The sequence below is a fragment of the Cavia porcellus genome, unplaced genomic scaffold (genome assembly GCF_034190915.1).
Source record: "Cavia porcellus strain 051 isolate PalLab524CR breed Dunkin Hartley unplaced genomic scaffold, mCavPor4.1 scaffold_6, whole genome shotgun sequence".
NCBI classification, from domain to species: domain Eukaryota; kingdom Metazoa; phylum Chordata; class Mammalia; order Rodentia; family Caviidae; genus Cavia; species Cavia porcellus.
Window position 1 is genome coordinate 47,940,131 of NW_026947489.1, and position 14,067 is coordinate 47,954,197.

The following is a 14,067-nucleotide window of genomic DNA, read 5'->3' on the forward strand; positions in this document are numbered from 1 at the left end:
CCCCACTGAAGGGGTAACTTCTGTAACACATAGATCTGACACTGCTTATTTCCTTCAAAAAAAAGTTTATTAAACGTATTTTTCGGGCAGGTTGTTGGCTATTGTGGTAAATCTTTTAAAGATGTGCAGCAGCAACCAAAAAAATTAATCTTTTCAGCAGTCATCTATATTCTAAGTTCTGGGAAACTCTAGCGAGGCATTTGTCATAGTGTGGGGACCACAGCCTCTTTTAGAGAGAAAAGGAAGCTGTTGAGCTAAAATCTCCTGCTTAAGGAAATAAAAAGACTTAAGTCTTACCTAGACAATTACGTTTTCTAATTTTTTTCTTCTATGTGGTACTGGGGATTGAACCAGGGACCTCTGCACTGAAGAGACCTCTGCACTGAACTATATTTAGCACCAACCATTTATTTTTTATTTTGAGACAGGGTCTTGCTAAGTCACTAAGTGGCCAGGCTGGACTTGAATTTGTGATCCTCCTGCTTCAGTTTTTCTTCTTCTTTTTCTTCTTTTTTTGGTACTCATGACCTTGCTCTTGTCAGGCCAGTGCTTACATCGCTGAGCTAAATCCCTGGCCCTTACTTTAGTTTCTTAACAGTATTGGGGTTACAGGTACGTATTACCATCCCCAGCTAAGTTTTCTAATCTCTCAACTTTCTACTTTTTGGTTCTTCTGAGGGTAGGAAAGACAGATGACAGGAGTCCTGGTTCGATAAGAGGGAGTTTTGATCTTAAAGGGCCCAGGTCCAAGAGCAGCATACTAGGTAGCATGGTGGAGAAAGCCAGTATGGGATCCTCATTCTGCACAGTGCTGATGAATTTTAGAAAGTCACATTTAGCATCTTATGTTATATCCTTTTGATGCTTTAATGATTTGTTTAACTATGAGCCCATAACAGAGCTGTGATACAGGCTAAAAGAATGAAGGTTGAAAAGAGATACCAGTAAAGTACAGGTTTTTTTTCCCCATACTGCTCCCTTTTGAAGTCAGGCAATCATAATATCATGATTTTGTTGGAGAAAGCATTCTCAGAATTCTAGGAGCAACCTGAAATAATACCACGGAGCAGTGGGTAACAAGGACCAGAAAAATACAAAGCACAGGAGGGGTCTTCAAAGTTGAAAGGCAAGGTTCACAATCTATTCATATAGGCCAGCATTTCAGATATGTATACTTGGATACCAATCGAAAAGGCAGCTCTGGGGGCTGGGGATTTAGCTCAGCGGCATAAAGCACCTGCCTTGCAAGCAGGCAGTCATGAGTTCGATCCCTGGTATCGACAAAAAAAGAAAAAAAAAAAAAAAAAAAGGAAAGGCAGCTCTGGAAGGCTACAAAACTTTGAAACATTTGAATTATAGATGTAATCTAATCTAATACTCAGACTAATTCTATAAGATAGGTATTAATTCCATTTTATAGACTAGGAATCCAAAGCTTAAACAAGTCTAGGAACTTGCCCAAGAAACTTATCCAGTTAAGTAACAAAAAGAAATTGGGAGAAGAACTTAGTATGAATCTGCTTTTGACCATATTCATAAGGCTGCTGCAGTGCCTACAGTACCCTTACTCTCTTCCCTAGCCATCAGAAATCCAGAGGTACCAAGGGCTTCTTGAACTCTATCCTTGTCATCATGCTGTTCCTTTCACACCTAGATGTGATCCACTGACAGCTGTGATGATCATTTACTGCTTTATGTGGTTATTAATCGTTTTGTGACTAACCTAAGTTCCCCACTGAGACTTTCAATCCTTGAGGGCAAAAACTGTGTCTCATATAGTATATTTATTTCTTCCAAACCACTTCTGCCTCAGTATTTAACATGATCTGGACACAAGAGGTTTTTAATGTGTCAAGGCCAATAGCAAATTTTTTCTCATTGATAAGTGCTGTCAGACACCTGCTGCCTTCAAACTAGCTATGTCTAGTTTTACACAAAGACTCTCCCAGAGTTATACACCCACAGTAGCTTTACCTGTATCTCCTGTTGAAAAGATAGATATGCCTGAAGTATAAAGCTTACTGTCCTCTCCACTCTTCCCTATGATAATTGTCCTTGTTCTTTATAAGATTCACCTTTTACCCACATGGAATCTACATTGTTCCAAACTGTGAAAACTTATGCAGCTGACCTAAATTCCCAGCCCCTCCTTGGCCAGTTTTAAAAGCCTAAATAAATTTATTGTGAGGTTGTTTTTCTTTTTTTGGTACCAGGGATCAAACTCATGACTTGCGCTTGCCAGGTAGACGCTGGTGCCAGTGAGCCAAATCCCCAGCCCAGTAAATTTATTGTGAAAAATAGAAAAGAAAGGCAGCTGCATGACAGTATACTGGTATCATTTAGAATACAAAAGACACAAAAAATAGTAACAGGAAGGAAAAAGAAAAAATATTCCCTTTTTACTATAACATGACATAACAGTCCTTTTGTGGTTTTGAAAAATTTAAAAAGCTTAATATTTTTTATTTTATTTTACTATTATTATTTTTTGAGACAAGACCTCATTACGTAGTTCAGGCTGACCTTGGGCTTATGGTAATCCTCCCGCCTCAGCCTTCTGAGTGCTAAGATTATAGCAGTGATCTACCATGCCCAGCAATAATTTTAAAAGAATTTTCCATAAAGAGGAACATAGTCAAGGGGAACCCACTTTCTGGGTTTCCTTCTATCTCTCTTAGACAGAAACTATCTTTCTCTCAATAAATATTTCCTACTCTTAACTAAAAAGAAAAAAGGAAAAACAAAACAAACAAACAAAAAAAACAGAGCCAAGTATATGCTCTAACAGTACAGTCCAAGATACAGCACAAGGGTTAAAGCCCTGGGGCTGTAGTACCATAGCTCTTTAGTTTGACTGTGCTATGATCAAGAAATTTGAGGCATTATTCATTATGGATCTCTAGTTGTTAGTTACAATATCAAGAATTTCATTGTATTGTAACATTTCAAAGACCTTACATACTGCTATTACTGCTAAGAGTACACAAAAGACTTCTAAACGTAGTCACAAAGATCAGAGCTTTATCTTTCATATTTACCTGGGACTCAACTCAATATTTTCGCTCTGCAATTAATTTGACTCTTTATACTAATAGAAAATAAATCCTCAAAGCTGGTAAAAATGTACCTGGTCCCTGTTGTTGATATTTGAATAGGGTAACTGCCCAGTCATCAATTCATATAGAACAATCCCAAATGCATATACATCGGACTGAAAACTGTATGGGTTTTTATCTTGCATTCTGATTACTTCTGGTGCCTGTGAGAACATAAGAAGAAAAATATTTTAGTTTATTCTTCACTTCAACTGAATAAAGATTGAAAATACAAACTATAATTCCCAGAGCAATGTTTAATCATTAAAAATCTATTACATAATTATTTCTATTAATGGCCAAATAAAGCCCATTATGAACTCTAAAAGATGGTGTTTGGACTGAGACTCCAAAATGCATCACTGAGATTTTATAATTTTATCAGTCACTCTCTTTATGAACAAATACTTGTCACTGTCATTTGAATTCTTCCCATGCCTTACCCTCTGAGTCAGTTCCTACTTCCCAGTTCAGCAAAGAAATGCTAGATCTATGACAAGAGGCTTGGGAGCAGGCACAACTACTACAGTAATTGGCTTAAAACTTGTTTTTCTATTGGTACAAAATATTAGACAATAACAGGGCACCTTGGAAAATAACAGTAGAATTGTAAGGATAATAAACTCATCTCCTTTCAAACCATGGAAAAAATATGTGGTATAAACAGGCCATGGATGCTTTAAGAATAAAAGCAATAGCAGGTAGATTTAGTAGAAGATGGATGGTTTAAATGATTTTTTGGTTGCTGGTTTTTGTACAAAGAAATAGACTAACTCACATCTGCCACACTTTTATACAGTTCAGTCGCCACACTGCACAGCTAGGTTTTGTTTTGTTTTTTCCCAGTACAGGGTTGAACCCAAGGCTTTCACTCTGATACAGCCCCAGTACTTCTAAAATTTTTGTTTCGAAACAGGGTCTTGATAAGTTGCTTGAACTTGCGTATCTCCGGGCTCAGTCTCCCAGAGTGCTAGCATTACAGGTGTGCACGAAAAACAACAAATGACTAGTTAATAATTAGCTTAAGATTTCATCTTTCATCTAATATCTCCCTGTACTGTTTCATTTGGAAGGAACTGAAGAAACTGCAAGGATATTAGTGGAAACTTTGTGAAAATATCAATAGCAAAATCTCTACAAACTGCAAAAATGGCTGCAGGACAGAACAAGGTACTGGTAGTCTAGGTAAGGTGGGCACCTCTCATGGATAAAGATAATGGCATACAACCACAGCTCCAAGTCTGAATCATACATATGTGGAGTCTTTAAACCTCTCAGTGCTCAGATTGCACCTAGGTCAGCAGCACAATGTTATGAAGAGGGATGTGAACTAAACAATACTATGGCATATTCTGAAGACAGTCCAAAGGTTGTTGGTGGCGAAGATTGTGTCCACTTGTGTTTGTCATGTATTTTGTTGATAGTTACTTTTAGTAAGACAGTAGAATAATAGGAGGCTGATTATGATAAAGACATCATTTTTAACACTTGAACCAATTTTTGTAAGGCACAGTAAATATGTGTATATATATATATATATTTGAGATGGGGTCTCACTATCTAGTTCAGGTTGGCCCTGAACTTGCTATGTAACCCTGACTGGCCTTGAACTCATGGTGATCCTCCAGCCTCAGGTTCCCAAGTGCTAGGATTACAGGGGCATATGCCACCATGCCCAGTAAAGGACAGAATATAAATCAGGATTTTTTTTTGTGGTAGTACTGGGGGTTGAATCCAGGGGTGCTCTAACACTGAGCTAAATCCTCAACTCTTTTAATTTTATTTAAAAAATAAAGAGACACAGGATCTAAATTGCCCAGGCTGGTCTGAAACTTGAGATCTTCCTGCTGTAGTCTCCCAAGTAGATGGGATTTCAAGTATGCACCATTATTCCCAGGAAGGAAAGTATATTGGCTATTTTCTCATCTCTGCATGATAAGCATGAACTCCTCTATCCCACTATTAACAAGTAAGTAGCTAGGAGAAAATACAGAACTTCCCTTATGATAACATCCTAAACTGTATAATGTAAAGTTTCTAAAAAAGGACAGAGACTTGATTGGGCTCACCTCCCATACTAGTTAAAACAAACACACTCTTAAAATATGTGAATGATTTATCTGTATTAACTAGAAGCTCTGCAATCTCAGCACTTAAAAGTCCATTTTTGCCCTATCCTCTTAGGGTAGGCTGCCATCTTTGTTATACTAGTGTGCTTTCAGGGAGCTTGGGGGTCCAGATTATAACCATTAATTAGCTTTTTTATAATTATCAATTAAAAGTTAAACACATACTAAAGATTAAAAAATAACATAGCTACTTATAATTACTGAATCTTAGAAAGGGCATTAAAACCCACTCGTCCAACCTAGCAGTTTCAATGTGGGGAGACTTAGAGGCGATTAAGGAACTGTTAGTAGAGTACTACTATAGATCTCCTAAATCTAGTATCTTCTCTATCACTTTTCCACCCAATTCCATTTATGCTCATGAGAAATTGTAGCTCACTTTAATCATAGGCTTATGGTGAACAACTCAGAATTATACCTTGGAATTCTCTTGTTGGGGACTACTCTATACATTTCAGGGCTGCAGCCAAAATGACTTTGAAAGCCCTTGCAACTTTTCTATGTAGGTGTTCCAAAAGTCTTAAGTGTAGATTAGTTTATTTAGATCTTGAAACTGTATTAAGATTTTTGGGATAATTATGTTCAGCTTGGAGCTGTGGTTTTGAAATTGTTTGGTCTCAGGACTTTTTTTTTTGGGGGGGGGGTACCAGGGATCAAATTCATGACCTTGTGCTTGTCAGGCAAGAGCTTATGCCACTGAGCTAAAGCCCTGGCCCACGACTTTTTATTCTTAAAAATTACTGAAGACCGGAGGCTGGGGATTTAGCTCAGTGGCTAAGCGCCTGCCTTGCAAACAGGCAGTCATGAGTTCGATCCCTGGTACCAATAAAAAGGAAAAAGACAAAAAAAAAAAAAAAAAAAAAAAAATTACTGAAGACCCTATAAAGCTTTTGCCAATATGGATTCTACCTGTGGGTATTTAGCATTTTAAACTTAAAAACTGTTAAAATATTTAGTCACCCACTTAAATATTAAAACAACAATCATTAAATGTTAACACAAAACATTTTTTTAATTAAAAAAATGCTAAATTTTAAAAACAAAGTTTAGGGGCTGGGGATTTAGCTCAGCGGCATAAGCACCTGCCTTGCAAGCAGGCAGTCGTGAGTTCGATCCCTAGTACCCATAAAAAAGAAAAAGACAAAAACAAAACAAAAAACAAACAAAAAAACCCCAAAGTTTAGTGAGAACAGAACTGTGATTCTGTTAATGTCTGGCTTGACAGCAGCCAGATAAGATTCTCTTATTTGCTTCTGCAATTCGATGTATGTTTTGATTGAAGGATATGAAGAACATCTCGTCTCACAAGAAGGCCTTGGGGGCCCCCTCAAAGGTCTTATAGACCCTTTGAGAGACAGTGGTTTACAAATGATTCCTACAGTTGACTTTTCAGTGGTTTCCTGCAGTAACCTGCAGAAGTTTTAGTTCTGTTCTTCTAGAACTTCTCTGTCTTCTTTCCACTAAGTAGAAATAGGAATAAAGAAAAAGAAGAGCTATACAAGACAGCACAAGGAAGACACTGCTAAAATCTTTTTTTCTTGCTTCTTTCCTCTTCCAGCTGCCCCACAGTTATAAGGTTCATTCTAACCTGAAGGAAGTAACTTTTCAATTTTTGCTTCATTAATAAGACTGTGCAATACCCTTTTTGTTACAAGGAATAGTTCTTTTAGCAAAACCAGGATAATGGCTGTAGGTTACACCTTCCTTAAATTGTAAAGCCTTTTTCTTTTAATCCCAGGGCACACATTTTGATCACAAAATACTTTTAAACAGACTTTTAAGCAGAATTTAAATACCATTTATTAAACATGTATTTTTACTTGAAATACACTGAAATTAAGTCTGTAATATTCTTTTTAAAGATAAAAAGGTTAAAACTATTTACATAAGAATAACATTGACTTTTTGTGAATACTGAAAGCTATGAAAATACTGTAAAGTTAACTCAGCAACATTTCAGGGTCAAAAAAATGTAATCTATGGAGAAACAGCCTCAGTTCTTACCATCCACAAAATGGATCCAGACAACTGTTCAAACTGATGGGACCCACTCCATCGAGATTTCACTGTGGCTAGACCAAAATCACCTATTTTAACCGTGAGGTCTTCGTGAAGAAATATATCTGAGGCACAGTGAGTAAAAGGAAAACAACGTATCTCATTTTCCTGTTAGAGCAAGCATTAGGAAGATTTTAGGTACAAGATCTAGTTTCTATAAGTCTACAATATGACATGTTTTAAAATATAGTGGTCTGTATTTCCCGAGGTCAATAAGTATGTGTTAAGCAGGAAGTAGCTGTATTTAACCTATATAACCTGCTTTTAAGATTTTTCAGGCTTAAGATTGAGGATGAGGTGAGATGCTTTCCTATGCCTACAGGAGATCTGAAAACTCTTCCATCTGATTTTGGTCATGCAGGCCCAAGTAGCCCTTCTACACTGCTGGGAAAACTATAAAGGCGCTTCACAGGAACAGAGACCCAGCAGATAGGATCTTAGTCTGGGCATTGGGAAGGATAAAAATTATTTTTTCACCTCACTGTTAAACTAGAAGGTAGCTACAAAACTCATCCATTTTACAGTTCAGGGAGAATGAGCAAGCAATCAGAAAAACCCTACTATTAATAGATTGTTTTTGTAGCGCTCATTCAGAAATCAAAAGCAGGCTGTTACATCTGCTTTACTACACTTCCACGCAAAATGATCGTTACTTTTCTTTACAGTATATTGAACTTAACATGAAAACTACATAATGTGAAGAAAAAATGCAGAAGAGAAAGTCAGGATGTTTTCAAACTTCGCAGACAAATTTCAGGAAGGATACTATTACTCTTGAGGTCTCTGTGGATGATTGACTTGGCGTGTAAGTAACTGAAAAACAAAAGATTATTGTACCTGAGTAGAGAATAAAGGACTCTGGCCCTAAAATTTATAAAACATATTTAGGGGCAAAAAGACTTATTTAGAATCATGGTACAATTTAAATGTGCACATTGTGATGTTGTACATGATATAAAACTTGACTGTAAATGAATTTAGGATTGTAGAAACATTACTACGTACAGCCAAAAATTTTGTTTTCTATTAATACTCTGCTTTTACATTTTACTAGTTCCAAATACAAACCTTTCACTCTAGTCAAACCTATTTATTCATGTCCTGGAAATATGGCTTGACACAAACCTGACCTCCATCTAGCACATCCCTCCTACACCATCATTCCAAGCCAGCTCTTTTCACTGTCTACCATCTATCTGTTTAGATGGAACACCAGTTCTCACCTGAGCGAAACTTTCCCATGACTAACCCTACTGAAATTCATCTTTCTAAAAACTTTTATTCGATGAAATTAATCTTTACCTTTCAACTCATGTAACAATTATAATAACAGCTTCACTCATATGTTCACTTTCTATTTAAACTCTACTAGAATATGTCTGGTAAATTACAACTATTTAAAAGAGGGTAGGATATATATCCTTAAAATATTGTATTAAAACAAGTGAGACACAAACTTGCTCTATAATGGTCACAGTAGACTTATTTTAAAGTCATTCATAAATGTAAACCATCTATGTTATGCCCTAAAAATTGCTTTACTTGTGTTCACTGAAGGAAAGGACCATTTTATTTATCTCCATTGCCTGCCAGGGTTAGGCGAGTATGTTAATTTAATGCATGTCTGTTGAATCAACTATAGTAAGATGCATATAATGTCTTAGTCAGATTATTTTTCATTTAATACTGAAAAAAACAGATATAGGAGACTATGAAAATTTTTTTTTTTTAATCAGTCCTGGGGATTGAACTCATGACCATGTGCTTGCAAAGCAGGCACTTATGCCACTGAGCTAAATCCCCAGCCCTGAGACTATGAAATCTAACATGACTATTAAGAAATAATGTTCTTCCTTAAAAAAGAATTTAAAATCTAAACACAATCAAAATCATGTAATGAGTACTGTTAAAAACAGAACATTTACAAATAACTGAGATTATTTATGCTTTCTTATCTTCATTTAAACTTTATCATTTTTCTAGTCGTCAAGATTTTGAAACTTCTGGACATAATTTTTGTTTCAAATTACTACACACCTGAAGAAACCTCCTCTCTCTAGTTACTCTCTCACATTATACTATTTCCCTCAAAGCATTTACCACAATCTAAAATTATCTTGCAAAACTTTAGCCTGTGTTCTTGTATTATATCATACCGCCCTTCATTGAAAGAAAATTTTATGTCAGCTGTAGGTCTCATTTCCTTAAAAAGTTCTGAGATAACAGAGAAAGATAATAGGTAGAAAGAAACTTCTTCAAGATGGGATGACCTTGACCCCATGAGAAAGAAAGGGGTTAAAATGGTTAATGGTAATTCAGTTCAGGGGACCTGGGACCTAATATACAGGAAAGGTTCTTCTGCGAAGTCAAGTCACACCAAAAAGGAAGGAAAGGTGAAGTTAAGGGAAGACAAAGGTGATGGACAGCGTTAATCCTCTCAACAAATTTGATGCATAGAAACACAGCAAGGATAAAATAGATAAGGAACCCATGGGGTGAGGAAAGAAACTCTCTCGTCAGGTATGTACTAGATAATTAACAAGACATCCATGTGACCGCTGAGCTACTGTTACAATCAGCAGAAGCTGACTGGCACAAATCTATTCCAGGCCAAGGTACACATAGCTACAATATGAAATCATATCACCTTATATTTGTGTAATCCCTTATGTTTACAAATGCTTTCCTAATTTTTTCTCATGTAATAATTCTCTTTCTGTAACCAAAGTGAAAAAACAGGAAAAGTCCTGGACTGTATAATGTAAGGCTAAAAAGAAACCAAGCTCTCAACTAGAAAAAAAGGATGAATGTCACATCCCAATCTCTACATAAAGTTTCAGAGTAATTACTACCCTGAACCATGAATAGGCTGAGGCTACAATATATTTTCAAAAGCAATGACCAGTTATAATGGAAGATACCAATAACAATTTATTTAGTTGGAAGTAGGGAAGGGAACAAAAATCAACTTCACTTGTTATAGATGACGCAGAAATATACCTATTATTCAGGATAACTCTTTATATTTCTTTTTCTTTTCTTATTTTTGGTACCAGGGGTGAAACTCATGACCTTGCGCTTGCCAGGTAGGTGCTAACATCACTGAGCTAAATCCCTGGCCCTTATTCAGGATAACTGACTGAACTTACCTCTTATCTTTGTAAGGTGTTAAGGAAAGTGCAATAGGTTTATAAGAGAATCAGGTTTACAAGAGCACTAGGAAAAAACAAACATGCTATCAACTACACAAATGTTACATTCTCTTAATAGGATTCTCTTCCTTGAAGAGTAAGTGTCCATCTACATGATCATATAATCGTTTTTTTGGTACCAGGGATCAAACTCATAGCCTTGCACTTACCTGGCAGGCACTTGTGCCGCTGAGCTAAACCCCTGGCCCAGGATCATATAATCTTGAAGCTGGAAAATTATGTAGTAAAATTTGTTCTCCACACTGTTTGTTTAAATTTTTTAATTTAAGATTCAACTTTTTAATATTCTTATTTTTATTACTTATTTATTGAAATAACGGGGATTAAATTCAGGAGCTTGAACAAGCAGACAAGTGCTCTACCACTGAGCTACATTTCCACCTCAGTGGAGTTGTATTATTTTTTAAACAGCATTAGATAGTGTCCAGACGAAGTGCAATATTTCACATTTGATCTCACCAACACACATAAGTGAGATTCTCCTCTTCATCTGCCTTGTAGTAGGAATAAAACATTTCTTACTGAGTCAGCCAGTCACTCTATGGACTCTTACAAAATCACATTTAATTAAAACTCTCAAATTGCTCTTTTTTAATTGCTCCTGTATTTTCTCCACCCTTCACTTATATGCTTCTGTTCTTTATATTTGAATTAAGATTTTGCATTTTATAGCTATGGCCTAAAATTTCAGTTTATTGAAACTTTAGAGTTTTTACTAAAAGTAGGTTTTTAAAGATCATTCTAAAGATGTCATCACTTGAGTTGCTTCTAAATATGCTCATCAAATTTAAGAGAGGAATAAAGACAAATATCTCCTTCCAGCTTACTAGCTTCAGGTATTAACAATCCCTACAGTAACAAAATTAGTTAAATCTTGCCAATTGTGTTATGTTTCTCCATCTAATTTTTTTTTTTTTGTCTTTTTCCTTTTTATAGGTACCAGGGATCGAACTTGAGACTGCCTGCTTACAAGGCAGGCGTTTATGCCGCTGAGCTAAATCCCCAGCTCCTCTCCATCTAATTTTTAAGATTATCATGAGAGATATATTCAAATGCCTGAGACTCAAATACCATAGTAAACTCTCTGATTACCAGTCTAGTCTATTTGAAAAAGTTCCTAATACAATGATGGCAATCTTTCAAAACTTTTTCTTTTTTTTTAGGACTTCGAAAGCAGTTAATAATCAAACTGGAATGGGTATTGTCTTAGTTACTTTTTACTCGTCGCTGAGACAAAATACCTGATGCCCAAGTTGGGAAAGGTAAGGTTTATTTCTTAAGTTTTTGGAGGTTTCAGTCCACACTCAGTTGGCTCCAAGGTAGGCAGGCATGGCTGGGCTGAGGTTCATGGCTGCTGCAAACAACAAACAGGGACCGGCTGGAGGGGCTGGGGATTTAGCTCAGCGGCATAAGCACCTGCCTTGCAAGCAGGCAGTCGTGAGTTCGATCCCTGGTACCCATAAAAACGAAAAAGACAAAACAAACAAACAAACAAACAAAAACAAACAGGAACAAAGAGCAAGACACACCTTTCTCCTGCCATTACATCATATCCTGGCTCCACCTCTGTGTGGGTGGAGCACTGACACTATCAATCCAAGCACTAGACAACCATCACAAATACACAATGCAAACTCATGAGGCCTGGGGGACACAGACATAAACCATGACAGGTATCTTTTACATCTTGTCATCTTCAGAGTAGTTGCCTCTACTCTTAGACTTGATACTATCAAGCACACCAAATTCAAATAAAATCAGTCAAGGCAAAATAGCGGTCTCACAAACCAGCTTCAAATAAGATCAGTCATGGTAAGACAATGTCAGTAATACAGGGCTTCAGTTTAAGTTAATAGGAAATTAAGGATAGTTACTGTAGTATAGCCTGCTATTTTTGGGATAGCTGTCTGTGCCCTAGTATGAGTAGATAGACTGGAACAAAATAAAATCAAACTAAACAGAGCGGTAAGATTGTGACTTTTAAATCCTGATACACTATTAACAACGTCCTCTGCCTTCCTTTTAAAACTTTCAATAATACAAATAAGCCTACTGTGGCAGGCATGCTATAGGTTTGCCACCACTGACCTAATGGCTCATGGAAATTTTCTGCTATTTTCTTGTATTTTAATTGTTTTGAGACATGGTCTCATTATGTAGTTTAGGTTGAACTCACTAGGTAGCCCAGACTCCAGTTTCGGCCTCCTGAATGCTAAGTTATAGGTGTGAGTCACCATACCCAGTTATTTTCTTGCCTTTTTTTGTTTTTTTTGGTACCTGGGATTGAATTTATGACCTCATGCTTAGGATGCACTTGAGCCACTAAGCTAAATCCCTAGCCCATTTTCTTGCATCTTTAACTGGTTCAAAAATCTGAGACATGGTCCACTTAAACATGTGCATTTTAGTATTCTTTCACTTAATTCTATACAATTCCATGAGGTTCATCAGACTTCAGGCTGGAGGTGAATCTCCTCTCAGATATCCTAGTTATCCATGGAGAATTCAGGAGATGCTAGGACTGGCAGGCGTGACAACTGTGAGACAGCATCAAGTAACAGTTGCTTTGATGACCTCTGTTCCCTTCTTGGACAGTGAGTGGGCAAGAGTGTAAGGAATGACAATCTGCTACTTTTCTCAATCATTAATCATTGATCACTTTAAAAATAACTAAAATTGCCAGGAAGTAGTTTTTAGATTTCTCAGCTGTGCTTTATAATGATCTTCATTTCATTTTCACTTAGATTTTTTTAGTTACTTTCACTTTTTTATTGAGGTCTAATTTACACATATTGCCATACAGTGCATAAGTTTTAAATATTTAATTAGTCAAAGCAAATACATACATCTGTGTAATGACCAGCAACAATCAAAATACAGAATATCCATTACCCTCCAGTTTCTTCTTCCACGAAGTTTCTTCAAACATTTTTGTATTAAGAGTCTCTAAGACTCAGAAATCATTGGTAACACTACACTACAGATTAGTTTTGCCTTTACTCATAGAGAGAATTCTATGGCTTCTTTTGCTCAGCGTAGCAATTATGAGATTCACAGGAGGGTTGCATGTACCACAATTTATCCATTTACATGTTGAATGTTTTAGTTTTTGGTAATCATGAGTAAGACACTAAATATTCATGTATAAGCCTTTGTTGTTGATGCATGATTATTTCTTTTAGGCATTCACAAAGGCTCAGAATTGCTCATATGATAAGCTTAACTACAAGAAATCATCAGTCTGTCTTCCTAAATGGTTTTCTCATTTAGCTTTTCTAGTAATGTATGACAGTTCAGTTACTCTTTTTCCATGCCAATATTTGCTGTACTGTTTCTGATTATATAGGCTCTTTGTGGGTATGGAGTGCTGTTTCAATGTAGTTGTAATCTACCTTTTCCTAATAAGTACATTTGGTAAACATTCTTGTATGTGCTCACTGGCCATTTATATATTTTCTTTAGAAAAGTGTTTAAATATTTTCCTTTGAGACAAAGGTCTCACTACAAATTCAGGCTGGCCTTAAATTCATGATGTTCCTGTATCATGCTCTGGAGTAGCAAAGGTTATAGGCA

At 36.4% G+C, this 14,067-nt stretch overlaps 1 protein-coding gene across 14 annotated transcripts in view; it reads right to left on the bottom strand.

The window, feature by feature from the left end:
- Braf (B-Raf proto-oncogene, serine/threonine kinase) overlaps positions 1–14,067 on the bottom strand; it is a 199,865-nt gene that overhangs the window by 43,792 nt on the left and 142,006 nt on the right. For all 14 annotated transcript variants that reach the window (XR_010048076.1, XM_063250605.1, XM_063250595.1 and 11 more), the window contains 3 exons: positions 8,049–8,095; positions 7,229–7,347; positions 3,128–3,259 (listed from right to left, as the gene is read on the bottom strand). Coding sequence is in view for 13 of the 14 variants with exons in the window: in XM_063250605.1 (XP_063106675.1) it covers positions 3,128–3,259; positions 7,229–7,347; positions 8,049–8,095 (298 nt within the window). In the remaining variant the exon portion in view is untranslated. The remainder of the gene's footprint in view (positions 1–3,127; positions 3,260–7,228; positions 7,348–8,048; positions 8,096–14,067) is intronic.